This window comes from Ursus arctos, unplaced genomic scaffold (assembly GCF_023065955.2).
Source record: "Ursus arctos isolate Adak ecotype North America unplaced genomic scaffold, UrsArc2.0 scaffold_7, whole genome shotgun sequence".
NCBI classification, from domain to species: Eukaryota; Metazoa; Chordata; class Mammalia; order Carnivora; family Ursidae; genus Ursus; species Ursus arctos.
Window position 1 is genome coordinate 24,196,775 of NW_026623089.1, and position 14,911 is coordinate 24,211,685.

The window sequence follows — 14,911 nt, forward strand, 5'->3', positions numbered from 1 at the left end:
CCAGGCGGGCTTGACCTCGCCTGGGTCAGAATGAAGGAAAGCAGGCAAAGGCATATGTAGGAGAAACAGGTCTTGAATATAAATCCTGCCAACTTCACAGTTTTTCTAGGAATCGGACACTCTGACCACAGGCCCCCCACAAGCCTGGCCACACCATGAATCATGCACCTCGGGATTTTTACTATTCCCTGGCCGCAAGGAAGGGGAATGCCATGCTGTGGTAGCTCTCTGGTTTTGAAAGATAAGGAAAAGTAATAAAAGGGTATTTCCTTTACCTTTGTTCCGTTTTCCCAGTGGACCCATAAATGGTTAATGGGCCTACCCTGGTCAGAGCAAGGTTCTGCCTCCTGTAAAGTTTGATTCCTGGAGGCAGATCTTTTTTAAATGCAGCAAGTGTCAGATAATTGGAAGGGTGGAGTAACTGTAAACCCGACACACCTTTGTCAGGACTTGTTAGGGAGCAAAGAACTGAAAGAAACAAGGGGGAGCGCAGGAGAAGGGAACATTTTTGAAAGATCAGTCAGCTCTAACACACCTGGGCTGGGTCTGGATAAAAAAAGTGGGACCTGCAAACGTCTTGGAGAAAAACATCAGGAGGAGAAAGACAGAGAGGGGGGTTTATTCAAAGTTGTTTCCAGTCCCTTCCAATCTCAAAGAAGGTAAGTTCCAGCAGGGGTTTGCCCTTTTTCTCCCTTCTTCTGGGACTTTGACTTGACATTTGCTATTTAGAATGGAAGTGTCTGTTGGAGAAAATGAGATGAGATTGTTAAGGTTCGAGTATTGCGGGTAGAGGCAGTTAATGACCACGGAAGGCGACTTTGGTTTCTGTGTCCTGCTTTGGGCCCGTGTTCTGGAGGAACAGCAAGAAAGATTCATCTGTGGGAAGGAGAAGAAAAAGGCCAGTTCAGATAAATTGGGCTCTAGTGGCCAGTTTGGTTTTCTTTTTTGGTATGATTTTCAGTATTGTAAAATGGCATGTATTAAATTGTTTTATTTAGGGTAGGATAGAGTTATGATTCCTTCAATCTCAGTCTCTTGCTCTCGCTCTCCCCCCTCCCTCTGTTTCCTTCTCTTCCCTTGACAACAGAGGCTAGCTCAGAGGTGAAGTTACAGGGTGGGTAAGTGGGGTTTGCAGAAACACTAAGTACTAAGAGCTGAGATGCCGCCTGGGCTCTGTGCTGGCAGGTTCTGACTAAGCCCGAGAGGTTGGATGGACGTTGTTTATCACAGTCTCGAAAATACTGCCTCTAATCTAAAGTAAAGTGTAATATCTGAAATGATATAATTAATCCAGTAATTTCCTGGAGTCGAATTTAGAACAAGAAAATAAAAGCGGGAGGGACATTTTGTCTGTATACACCCTTTTACTGGCCAATTTGCCCCCTCTCCCCAAATCATTTTGGGGTGAGAATTAGCACCTTCAGTATCTCACTGGACTGCATTAAGCACTCAAGCACAAACGACCACGTTGCTTTTCGAAGGGGAGGCAACGCGTGTGGGACATCAGTTCATTTGTGGAGCAGTTAATCAGTAGCTAATGGTCAGATTCGTTAATGTCCATAAAATATTGGGAGGTTTTTAAAAGATAGTCACTTGAAAAGCAGAACCGTTTCTCCTCTCCCCTGCCTGCTGTGTCTCAGAGGTAAGGCCCAGATCTAAGTGAGCTCCTGCTGGATGCCCTTCAGAGAATCAGAGGCGCCAGCTTTATTCTGACCCCTTCACAACACCCACGCAAATGTGACCAGAGTTTACCTGGACACGGTTATAGCCTTGCTTCAAGCCTGGATAGAAACTCAGATTCGTGAAACTGATCCCACCTAAGAACCAACCTCATTGACAGATGATGCTTGAGCAAAAGAAGCCTGGGTCTGTGTGGTCTGCTCAGTTGCTATTACTATCGGCAGCAGGACTTCACGAAACAGGGCTGGAAACAAGAGGCAGAATCACAAAGCTGGTGCCCAAACTCCCCCAGCCCCAAGTTATGCATAAATCACAGATGCCAGACGCAGCCAGGGGCACACCCGCTGCTGCTGTGCTTTGTAGAGACAAGCGCCTCTGAGACAATCCACCCTCGGGGGCTGGTTTTCCTGGCCCTCAAACTGCTTGCCCCATCTGTGTTCACAGATCAGAGTACTGCATGGTTTTCTCACACTGTGACCATTTTGTTGTTTTGTTTTAAAATTTGAAGCATGCAGAGATGGGAGTAATAGAAGCTGTAAAAATACTTGGGGTTCCTTAGCAGAGGCTGGGGAGTTCCTATTCTTAAAATAGGTCATTTTTTTAATAAAGCTTTTTATTTTATTTATTTATTTGAGAGAGAGAGAGACACAGATAGCAAGAGAGAGAGCGAGAGAGCACACAAGAGGGGAGGAGAGGGAAAGGCAGTCTCCCCTCCGAGCCAGGTCAGATCTCAGGACCCTGGGATCATGACCCGAGCCTGAGCCGAAGGCAGCCGCTTAACCACCTGAGCCACCCAGGCGCCCCTCATGGGACATTAGAATAAGGTCAGTGTAAGGGCTGACTATCCCTAACAGCGGTTTGTCCTTGTTTGTACGGGTGCCATCATCAGAATGGTTTTAGGTGAATGTGACATCATTTAAACGCAGTGGAAAATAAGGAAAATTCAAAAGAGTAGAAAAATGATTTTGAACTGCATTTTCCTGCATAAGAAAATATCATGGGATCATTTTTCTACATCTTCTAAAGAACATTAACTGTGAATAACCATGAAGCAGCTCCTTAGCACTACGGATGGAAATTAGCATAATTTTGGAATTGAGAATCTAGAGACCTGCTCTTCCTTAGTTCTAGTGAAGTGGCCTAAACATCAAAGAAGTTACAATTAAAGAGTTACAAATGAAGCAACTTGACGGCGCTTCCATTAAGTAGTGTTTTGGGCAGAGAGCACGCTGGCGAGCTCGGCGGGAAGAGGCAGGCTCGGGCCTGCGCCGGGCTTGTCACTTTCCTTTCCCTAACGTTACACTTCTTAAAACTATCCACACGCAGCACGTTTAAAAAGGAAATCCCGCGGGAGTACCGTAGGTCCTATGGGACGATCCCAGTCCGGGTTTGTGCCTCGACCCATCACTTTCCTTTTGATGACTCACTTAACGTCTCGTCTTACGTTTGGTTGAAAGGAATCCACGTCCCGGCACAACCCTGCCACTTCAGACTATCAGTGGCAAAGTCAACAGAACTCCGTTCTGTGTATTCCAGGCCCAAGAAATCATTCTGCATAGGACATAGGACACCTTCTCCATAGGACACAGCCATCTGTGGGGCTTCAGGCTGAAAGAGAGGCGGGGGGGGGGGGGGGGGGGGGACATCTACCTGCAGCCATCTCAGACCCATTCTCTCTCTGAGCACCTTCAAGTAAGGAGCCCGCAGGCCCTGGAGGAGGAGGGTATCTGATTTCTTAGCAGGTGGTCCCTCTCCTCGGGCCCTCTGGAAGTTGGGGGACCCTTGGCATTTTGCTGTACACCTCAAAGCTCCATCATTAGGACTTAAGACTAAGATTGGAGTGCCTAAAACAGTGGGTTATTTTTCTGGGTAGAGAAAGAACAAGAAAACGCTCACTAGGTTTGCGGCCTAGACACGGAGACCCTTATCAATGGGAGCTATCTTCAGTCTGCCTGGATGGCTACACGTAGAAGAAACCCAGCCAAACCCAAATGGATAGCTGCTGGCAGCAGCATTCTTGTAAGGATCAAAACACACAATAACTTGTGGGAAGTAAAAGCCTCCGTGGCCTGTTATAAACAGTTCCTTTCCAGGCTAGTATTTCCTATCAGTCCACGTACCACCCTAGGTGGTTCCCCACCAGCAGCCAGGTGCATTTGAGTGTTTAATCTCCAAAATGCCTCCTGGTCCCAAGCTAACGACCAATTAAAAAAAAAAAAAAAAAAAAGGCAGGGGTGCCTCAGAGATACCAAAGGCAATTACTGCTTCGACAGAAGGTTTCAAAGAGGGGGTCTGGTGGCCTGTAGGTTTGCGTGACAGTAATCGTACGGGTTGTAGCCGGAATGCAGACACAGACACAGGCCAGGTTTGGCCTTCTCAAGAGCTGCACTCCCTTGTGAAATTGTTTACGGAGCCCCTCGTCTTTGGCTCTGGGAAACATACCAGAGCCAAAGCCACCTTCTGTGGCTTCTCAGGTCCAGTCGGGAGTTTTTTTCCATGATGCCTCATTCTTTGCCTGGAGCTGCATTTACGAAACTCCAGTGAGCAAGAGGTTGGCAGTTCGACCAGGCCCTGAAGCTAACTGTGCCGATCTTGGTTCATTCCACCGGCTAGCTGAGTGGCTGGTCTCCTGTGGGCTTGGTTTTCAGCGGGGAAGTCACCCAGGGCCACAGTATGACTTTCGCGGGCCCTAGATGCATTTGATTTTGTGGACCCCTTCCTCCATTAAAAAAAAAAAAAAAAATCTTAAAAAATTTTATTTTATAACTGCATTGAAATAATATAAACCAGGTTGGATTGTGTTCATTCCTCCTTCTGATTTTAAAGATTTTCTTTTTAAGATTTATTTATTTATTTGAGGGAGAGAGAGAGAGTGTGTGTGTGTGTGTGCGCGCGCGCGCGCGCGCACGCGTGCATGAGCGGGGGAGGGGTGCAGAGAGAGGAAGAGAGAGAATCCTCAAGCAGATTCCCCACTCAGCACAGAGCCCGACGCGGGGCTGGATTCCAGGACTCCGAGAGTGTGACCTGAGCCAAGAGCAAGAGTCGGACGCTTAACCAACTGAGCCACCCAGGCCGCCCCATTTCTCCTTCTGATTTTAATTTTTTTTTAATTTTTATTTATTTATTTGAAAGAGAGAGAGAGCATGAGCAGGAGGGAAGGGCAGAGGCAGAGGGAGAGGGAGAGGCAGGCTTCCCAGTCAGTGTAGAGCCCAATGTGGGGCTCCATTCCAGGACCCGGAGATCATGACCTGAGCTGAAGGCAGACACTTAACTGACTGAGCCACCCAGGCGCCCCTCTCCTTCTGATTGTAAAAAGAAATTAAAACCCTTTCGTGGACCCCTAAAAGTGTGATAGGATTAGGTGCTGTGCCTGAGTGCCTATTGGAGAAGTCGAGCCTGAAGTCAACAGGCAGGTTAAAAAGACTGTAGGAGAAATCTTCAAGCAAGGGGCATACTGGGCAGAAGTGGCTTGCCCAGAATTCTAGAATCCAATTTGACCTGCATCCAAAAGAGGAAGGGAAGGTCACGTGCATCCAAAACAGGAAGGGAAGGTTGCGGTGGGTAGAGAGGGAATCACAGGAAAAGCCAGATTTCAAGTCCTCCCAGATGTGGGAGAGGGCAGCACAGCAAGAACCCAGTTGGGATGTAGATTGCTGTTGTGCTCTCCTGGTGTTTAAGCCTCGCCCCCCACCCCAGCCTCTTGCTGTCCCACGGTCTCAGTCCATCTACGCTTCAGGTCACAGTGGACAAGATCTCAGTGGTTTTCCCTTCCGGAAGCAGTGAGTGGAGGGGGAACATAGGTAACATACAAATATGCCTTTCCTACATATTTCTGCAGATTTTACACATTTTCTTCATATATTTTTCCTACTCATGTCTGCAAAGAAGCATAGTGGGACTAGCTTGTTATGAAGGGAAAGTTCCATATTGTGAAAAGTATTAAGTGCCATATAAGTACCAACAATACAATAATTTTTTTTCCTGATTTAAGTCCATCAAACATTATTCTCCTATCTAAACTCTAAATAATGAAGCATGAATGTGTTCTATACATCGAATTCCATATAGAACACTGAACATTACGGGATACAACAAAATGAGTTCGTTAAAGTGCCTTGATGGATATCCTTCAGCTGTCTGTTAATCTGGCAAAGAATGGAGGTTTTACAGTCAAAGGTCAGGGCAACACATCTTCCATGTAATCCTATTAATGCTCAGCAGGGGGCAGTCTGGTCAATGAGATCCTGAAAAATAAGCTCTCCATACAGAATAGAATCCAAAGTGAAACTATTAAATGACTCCCTCTTATAACTGAATCAAGGAGTGGGAAGGACTCTGTAAAAAAATATGCACAAGAAAGAATTATGCCTTGAATTCTGGGAGTCAAGTGTTTTTGGTTCTCAGTTTGCATACTTGGGACCTATGCTTCCTAAAAGCAATGGTAAGACTCATGGCTGATCATGGTTTCTGGCTTTTCTGCAGGTGGCTATGGTATGGATGTAACAAAGAAAAACAAACGAGATGGCACCGAGGTCACTGAAAGAAGTAAGAGCATGAGACATAACATTATAAAAGTAATAAAAAATTGGGGAAGAGTAAATAATTCATGCCTGATTCCATCACAACTACTCTATCATTTCTAAATTATTTATAGTTTTCCTTGGATTTTTTTTCTTTTTTTTCACTGTATCATTTAAAATGTTTTCCTAAGTAGACTTTATTTCTTCCCATAAGATGGCTTTTGTTGATTTTTATTTTAACATACTTGTAATCAAAATATGTGCTTTTTCTTCAAAAATGAAAATTACCGTTTCGATGTATAGCTTTCATAATTAGCACTTTTAATAGCTGCATAATATTCTGTGGAATGAATCTGCCGAAGGCATTTAACCATGTCTTTATTTAGACGACAGGGCAACAGAAATCCAAAAGACTAATGTCCTACTAACTGCAGGGACAAAGTTAGCATAACACCGGTGTTACAGTTGCAATCTACACTTAAACTGAAAACAGACACATTTCTTTTGTGAAACTGCCCAAATGATAAATTCAGAGACATTTAAACTGTCCCCAAAACAGTTCTGGCTCTTTCATTTATCCTGTGACTTTCATATATCTCAAATAAAAAAATTCTGGCTTCACAGACTTGGAACGTTAGGTTAGGAAATACTTTATTTTTATGTGTCCAAGAATCCCAAAGGTCCACACAATAAGAGGTTTCGTGAAAGCTCAAGGACTGTTACTCAAATCAAGCTGCCATTTTAGTCTGAAAAACCATTTCCTGTTATGCATGGAATGCAGTTTCTGCCACAGTCATCACCCCAGGTTCCTCCAGGACAGGACGAGGCAATCAATTAGGAAAATACCCGTGGAAGAAGGAAAAGGGTGGAGGCAACAAGACTGGTGCGGGACGGAGCAGTGGCGTGCAGGACAGCTTAAATTGTCACACACTACCCTGCGGCTTTTCTCCTTTCGCCACCCCTACCGACGCACATGCGCACATGCATATACATGCACCTACACCCAGGCATGCGCACATACACATATACACGGGCATGCGCACATACACACCACACGTACACATGCACACGGGCATGCGCACATAGGCATACACCGCGCATGTGTGCTGTGGAAGACCTATGACTTCAGCTTAATTGCTGCTCCTTTATGTCCCACACAGAGGGCGGTGGTGATGATGGTCACCGTCAGAGAACAGCGTTGGCCCCGCTGTGGTTTTAGGAATCCACCCACCTCCCCATGTTGCTGCAGGGGAGAGAGAGGTTCGGGAAGGCAACTGGTCTTTCTTCCTTTTTTTTTTTTTTTAATATTTTATTTATTCATTTGAGAGGTAAAGAGCTTGAGAGAGAGAGAGAGCACAAGCAGAGAGGAGGGCTGGAGGGAGAGGGAGAAGCAGACTCTCCGCCGAGCAGGGATTTCCATCCCAAGACCCGGGGATCAAGACTGGAGTGGAAGGCAGCCGCTTAAGCAACTAAACCACCCAGGGGCCCGGCGGGTCTTTCTTCTAACAGGTGTTTAAAACATACTGGAAGCTTTTATTACCTCCATAGACTAACCATCACTTGGGAGTCTAGAGAAACCCAGTCTGAGGAGGCAAAGGCACTGGTTCTTCAAGTCTGTTTTTGATGCGTCTATCCCTGGTTTTGCCAAGCACCAAATGTGACTTACTAACTCCCTGCCTTCCTACACCGCCCCACACTCAGGATGGCCCTGAAGATTTTAGAATGAATTATGTCCTTCAGACACCCTGTTGAAAAAGAAGTACAAAATAATTATCCGCTTCGCAGTGAGATCAGCCAGGGTAATGCACTGGCCCCAGCTGAACTGGGTGACCTTTGGAAGGGGCAGTGCAGACAGAGTGTGGCTCGACACACGTGAGGGTGACTTGAGGCCCTGGTCCTCCTTCAAAGATCCAGGCTTGGACTGGATCTAATTGTTAGATGAGACACGGATGCCAAGGTGAGTCATCCTTCTAATCAGTGGGTAACTACTTTTGGTTCCAAAAGGATATAAGTGTATTTTCCAGGTACATTAAACCCCATTGTTGTTGCACATACTTTCATGTACAGAGGGTCAGATCACGTATCTTAAAGCACAAGTATACAAAAACCTGTGTTGAACCTAATTTGAGATGCTGAGCCTATGACAGATGTTAGACCTTGCCAGAATATAGGGAATTCAGTGCATTATATAAGATCTTACTTTTTATTGTTTTTTTCTAGTTATCACGGAAACAGTAACTACGAGACTTACATCTTTACCGCCAAGTAAGTGACTATCTAAAGCTTTCTTCTCAGTAAGGCATGTGCGAAGGCACATGTAACCTTTCCCATAGGTGCTTACTCTTCAGCTGAGCAAATCCAAAATATCTGAAATCTTTTTTAATAGTTGTAGTGACATTAATTTATATACCACAAAATCCACCAGTTTGAAGTATACATAATTCAATGGTCTGTTAGTATTGTTAACTTTAAAAATAAGATGGCCAGTTATTTTACCAGTAGAATATGGGACTAGCAAAGAATCACAACCTGGAACAAGCAAGCTGAGACAGAACCACCGGCAAGTACAACAAACAAAGGAGAGGAACATTATTTTATGGAGAAGAAAGAGGAATCTGAGAGGTGTTGTTTAAATGAAAGACCGTTGGAGAAAAGCTAGAGTTCAGGGTGATAGCTGGTTCCTCATTGGCCAAGCTGCAGGTGTACTAGATTTCCCGTGGGAGATGCAGTGTACATCTTTCCCTGTTGGGCCCTGCTGATGACTCTTTCCCGTTGAGGGTTCTTCTGTTGGGTCTGTAATTGACATTAAGTGGCATGGCTCCCTTTTCGACATCCCCCTCCAGCATCAATTCACTTTAGCGAGGTTTCCTTTTATTAATTTTCATAGTATATTTACGGAGTTGTGCAGCCATTGCAACAATCTAATTTTAGAACATTCCATTACCCCAAAAGGAAACTTCATGACCATTAGCAGTCACTCCCCATTTCCCCTCCCCTCTCCTCAGCCCCCCGAGAACCACACATCTACTCTCAGTCTCTACAGATTGACCTGATTGGACACTCGTATCAGAAACCTTATCCAGCCGGAGCATAGGGTGGGAGAAAGGAACCACCAGTCGGGCTTCTGTCTGTGTCCACTTGTTTTCTGAGGAGGTCCTTAGGTTGAGTGGATTCTGTATTGGAGAACTGAACCCTAAAGCTACCCTTGCACCTGCCAGGCAGCCTGGCTCACAGAGGATGGAGACAAGAGGTCAGAGCATGACAGGCCGCCATGTGGAACACCAGTGACACAGAGCTGTCACTCACCCCTTCAACAAGTCTAGCGGCTGCCATGTCTGTGGCACTGACCAGGCGATTTCCAAAAAGCAAGCCCAACCCATGTCCTGGCCTCATAGAGCCTTTCATCACTGAGCTGCCTTTTCTAATACTTCAGTTTTCCTAAAGAGCCACTTACTATGCTTCACCCAGAAGACTTGTCCTATAAATGGGGTGGGATATTTGCTCTTAACATTTCTATCACGAACAGAGTGTGGCAGCTTGCACCTGCAAAGGGACCCCAAACCAGCAGGGTGGTGGGTGATAAGCCAGCGGTGGTCTCCACAGCGGAGCAGGAGGGGATCCCCTGGCCTGACTCCGCCCATAAATTGTCACCTGCTTCTTGTTTGTGCAGAAGGGGGAACCAGCAACGGCTATGCTAAAACGGGCTCTCTTGGTGGAGGGAGCCGGCTGGAGAAGCACAGCCTGACCCATGGCAGCAGTGGCTACATAAATTCAAGTAAGTGCCTGCTGGTGGAGGGACTGGGGGAGAACTGATGGGCAGGGAGAGAGGGACCTGCAAGGAGAGCGATGGTCACAACTGCTTGTCATCCATTCCAAATGCCCCTAATTGTTGTGTCACTGACACACATCCCAGCCAAAGTGATACTTTCAAAATCAGCTGCATTTGAAGCCTCCTTACGATGGGATCAATTTTCATTAAGTCCGCATATAATTAACAATACTCAAGAATGCATCGTGGGGAGGTGGCTCTTTTCCCGCTGAATCACTCTCAAGCCATTTCTTTTAGGGAAGGGTGTGCGCACAAGAGGGTTTAAATTTGAATTAACAACAACAACAAAAGAAACTTAACGACTCGGTTACTCTGCTCAGGGAGTCTAGTGACACACAATCCACACTGAGTTTCCACTGGGCAAGCATCCAACACAGGCCCATTGTTCCCAATGAAACGCTCTTTCACGGTAGCTTTCAAACCGAAACCACACAGAGCAAAGCAAAACAAAACAAAACAAAAAACAAGCACACATATGACCCCTGAGGCTATTTAAACAATCTTGGATTGACGCTGAGAAAGAGGACCCACGACATGCAAATAGCCCGTTGACCAAGAGGAGCGGTTGCTGTGAGCTGTCGCTGTGAGCTGTCGAGGAACACCTCCTCATCACATTGTGTTCTGGTCCACCCAGCCATGAGCTGCCATTAAATGCCAGGCCCTCAAGAAAAATCCTGCCAGAGCCTCTCCATTGCCATGTGCAGCCACGTCCACAAAGGGCCCCCTGCTTCCTTCTGTGGTCAGCTGGGGAAGGACCAGCGGCCATGAGCCCAACTCCCATTTCTGAGCCGCCGTGGCAATGCCGGGGTGGACCGTGTCAGCGGTGTCCTCGGAAAGTCCTCTGGGGCCTCCGTAGCGCCCTCTTCTATTGTGAGCAGCCTCGGCGTAGTCAATATAACTGCAGGCCGGTCTGATGCGCTATGAGAGTTGATGCTCTGAGAGTTGATGCTTTTCCCCACTCGCAGGTGGGAGCACTCGAGGCAATGCCTCCACGTCCAGTTACAGGAGGGCTCACTCCCCTGCCTCCACTCTGCCCAACTCACCGGGCTCCACCTTTGAAAGGAAAACTCACATCACCCGCCACGGAACATACGAAGGTATCAGTCCCATATTTTTTTTTATTTTACATTTTATTATTTTTTTTTAATTTTATTTGAGAGTGAGAGTGAGGGGAGAGGCACAGAGGGAGACAAGAGTCTGATACTTAACCAACTGAGCCACCTGGGCACCCCTCAGTCCCACAGATGTTAGAACTACTCTCTCCCCCAAAGAACTTCACTTATCCTTTGAGGATGGAATTATTAGCCACCCCTGTTTAGCTGTTTCTGCCCTCATCTTTCTCTTTACTCTTATTTTGATGTGGTTTGGAGTGTTGGGGTCTGGAGCCAATAGCCAAGAAAGAATTCTTGAGACGTCTTTAGTGCAAAAAGGTGGTTTTAGGATAGCCCGGGATAGGACCTATGGCCAGAAAGAGCTGCTACCCCAGGATTGTGAGGAGCAGCTGATGATATACTTTGGGGTTGGGGGGAGAAAAGACAAAGGGAAGTTCCAAAAGGATTTTCATATGCTAACGAAGACTCACCAGATACTTGAGGCCTGGCTATTGTCAAGCTAAGGTTGTTTTTCTTTTCTTTTCTTTTCTTTTCTTTTCTTTTCTTTTCCTTTCCTTTCCTTTCCTTTCCTTTCCTTTCCTTTCCTTTCCTTTCTTTTCTTTTCTTTTTTCTTTTCTTTTCTTTTCTTTTTTTAAAGATTTTATTTATTTATTTGATAGGGAGAGAGAAAGAAAGCACAAGCAGGGGGAAAGGGAGAGGGAGAAGTAGGCTCCCCACTGAGCAGAGAGCCCGATACGGGGGTGGGGATCAAAACCTGAGCCGCAGTCAGGTGTTTAACCAAAGGAGCCACCAGGCACCTCAAGCTATGGTTGTTTTTCCCTCTAGCAAGGCATTGACAGTAAGACAGTTGGGAGCTTCCTGGAAGAATGTTATACGCTGCTTGCCTCAAGTATTTGGTAATGGCTGCGGGTTATAAGGAAATTTAATTGCATCTACATTTCCTTCTGCCTTTGTTTCCCACATCAGTTTCATTTCCTTTACAGACTCGAGTTACTTGGAGATTTCATTGACTTACCCACCCCCTTACTCATTCATCCAGTATTTTACCACACAGCGACCGTGTGTTTAACACTGTGCGGAATGCCTTTGTGGACACGGTAGGGGCCAAGGGCAGGCTGGCCCAAGACAGGCCACTCTGGCATGAACACTCTTTTGAGTTAAAAGCAGTCAAAACCCAGCAAATTCAGGAAAAGCTCTTACCTCCCCCTCAACTGCCTGCTTGTACCAAGAAGAGAGCTATTAGCAGAGACTCCCCTACCTCAGACACATGCGTAAGGCAATCTTTGTTTTCCAACCATCTCCTCTCACCTTCCTGCTCATAGTGGTCTTTCTGCCCTTTGTATCCTCAGGCCCCTACCCCTCTCCTCAGCTCACACAAGCCTCACGTTGCCTGTCTCTGGAATTTCCATGTCTGTGTGGATTCCCTGTATGCACAAAACTAAACTCGATTTTCTTCTTTCTCCTGTTAATCTGTCTTATGTCAGTTTGATTCTTAGTCCAGCTAGAAAAATCCTGAAGGGTAGAGGAAATTCTTCCTTTCCAACAACACTTAAATGACTTAGACGTGAGGGCGCCTAGGTGGCACAGTCGGTTAAGTGCCCGACTCTTGGTTTCGGCTCAGGTCAATTCTCAGAATCCTGGGATCGAGCCCTGCATCCAGCTCCGTGCTCAGTGCAGAGTCTGCTAAGATTTCTCTCCCTCCACCCCCCTCCGCATGCACTCACTCTTGCACGTTCTCTCTCTGTATATAAAATAAATAAACAAATCTTTTTAAAAAGGATAAATGAATTAGACATGGCTCTTGTCTTCACATTGCCTCTGGTCTAATAAATAAGCAAGCTGACAGTTAAAAACTGGGATGTCAAGTTGAAGGGGATGAGCGTTTCCGGCTGGGTCTTCAGGGAAGGCTCCGTGGGGAGGTGACCCCTGAGCTGGGCCATCGAGATGTGTGACGTTTGAGGCCGGGTGGAGAGGGGGGGGCGCTCCAGCCTGCGGGGGGCCCACCCCGCACACAGCAGGCAGCGTGGTGCTGACGTGAACACAGCTGGAGGGGCTCAGAGTCAGGGCTGGCCTGTGATGTTTGGACTCCATTCTGCAACAGTGAAAAGCCACTGGGATTTTTGAGTAGAGAGTCGGTCCTCTTTGAGGTCCAGGACGAGAACTCTGGAAGCCATGTGCAGGAAGAGGCTGAACGTGGTGACAGATTAGGAGATGCTTGTAGTCAAGGGCAAACTTGCTGGGACTAGGGCGGTGGCAATGGGAGAGGAAACGATGAGTGGGAGTCTGGGAGACGGAACTGATGTTTGAGAATTGATTAAATATGAGGGGAGAGGGTGGGGAAGGAGTCTGTGCCCCTGAGACTCAAGCACAGGTGTCTGGGTCCACGACAGTGCCAGCGATTGAGAGGGGGCGCCGGAGCAGGCCCCACGTGCACGAGCCCAGTAGTGCTCCCAGGTGAGGGTCCCAAGCAGGGAGTGGGAGTGGGGTGCACAGCACATGAGCTCTGGGAAGAAGTCGGGCAGGATACCCCGTTCAGAGCCATTTACAAAGAGGTGTTAAGAGCAGATGGAAAACTAAGGAACCAGCCAAGGAAGGAGCATGAAAGCAGAAGGGAGCAAAGAAAGATACAGTTGGGGATGAAGGGGAAGGAAGAGCCAGAGGACACAGGAGGAAGAGGAGCCTGGGGGGGGATGGGGAGAGCAGGACCCAGGCAGAGACTTGGAAGTCAGTGCAGGAACAAGCTCGGGGTCGAGAAGCAGGAGTCAGGAGGAGGACATTTGGGTTCGGTTCCTAAAGTCCCCGCAGTGCCTGGCGACTGAGAAGTCTGGTGGGAAACAGACGAGCAGCAGTGGGTTTGACCGTGACTGGAGATGGGTCGTGGTGGTGAAGCAGGACTGAGGGATGGGCTCCCCAGTACGTGATTTAAGACCCAGAGCTGCCAGGGGTCATGGGGGAGGGTGTGGGCAAAATCCAGGGGAGGCGGGTTGTGTCACCACAGCGCCGTGTGATGCAAGGCCTTCCTGGGGGCTGGTGCCGTCATTGTAACGGGGTCCACGTTCGGGACGTGCTTCACAAGGCCCGTGACACTCCGATGCTGACAGCACATTTATTTCACCAACACCAGTACTGGGAAAACTCAGTCAAGGGCTTAAAAACAAAAAAGAGAAGCAAACCTCCTGCTTTCCTGTGTCCAGAGCCTTCGCCACCCGAAGTCGATCAGTGATCAGGGTGAACGGCCACAAGTGCGTCCAGCAGGCCCGGCCTGTTTCAGGAGCGAGCCCGCCGCCGGGCACCGCATCCTCCTGGCCATGGGCTGGGGGGCTCAGACGGGGCCGCCGCGCTCCTTCTTCCTCCAGAGCCCCGGCTCGCGTGGCCATGTGTACTAAGGGTTTTCTCGCTCTGCAGGGAGCTCCAGTGGCAACTCTTCTCCGGAGTACCCTCGGAAGGAGTTCGGTAGGTGCTTTCCTCATTTCTGAAGGGAGGGTCAAAGGTGCTGGGGAAACGCCTGGGGTCAGGGGTGGGGGGACACTGTGAGTACAGTGGCTCCTTCTAAAGGACTTTGACCCCTGCTGATCCGTTTTTCTGTCAGCCACGTTAGCTTGCTGCCTTAGCCGATGCTCGTGACGCTACCGAAATGGCAAGTTAGTCACACGAGACTTGCACTAGGACAGGGGAGCCCCTAAGGCCAGGCAACAGTTGTAGGGTTTGTCCTTCCACGGGATGCACAGAGACCTCCCAGCAAAGAGGAGCAGGGGTTCGCATCGCCCGTG

General features: G+C 47.7%; 1 protein-coding gene across 2 annotated transcripts in view; it reads left to right on the forward strand.

Annotated features, from left to right (window-relative positions):
- Positions 1-460: 460 nt before the first annotated feature.
- Positions 461-14,911, forward strand: part of COL17A1 (collagen type XVII alpha 1 chain) — a 53,010-nt gene continuing 38,559 nt past the window's right edge. The window contains exons 1-6 of one of the 2 annotated variants that reach the window (XM_026494055.4): positions 461-659; positions 6,163-6,225; positions 8,421-8,465; positions 9,871-9,975; positions 10,995-11,126; positions 14,547-14,594. In XM_026494055.4, coding sequence (XP_026349840.3) covers positions 6,174-6,225; positions 8,421-8,465; positions 9,871-9,975; positions 10,995-11,126; positions 14,547-14,594 — 382 coding nt within the window. In that variant the 5' untranslated portion in view covers positions 461-659; positions 6,163-6,173. The remainder of the gene's footprint in view (positions 660-6,162; positions 6,226-8,420; positions 8,466-9,870; positions 9,976-10,994; positions 11,127-14,546; positions 14,595-14,911) is intronic. The other variant, XM_057308431.1, reaches the window with a different exon arrangement.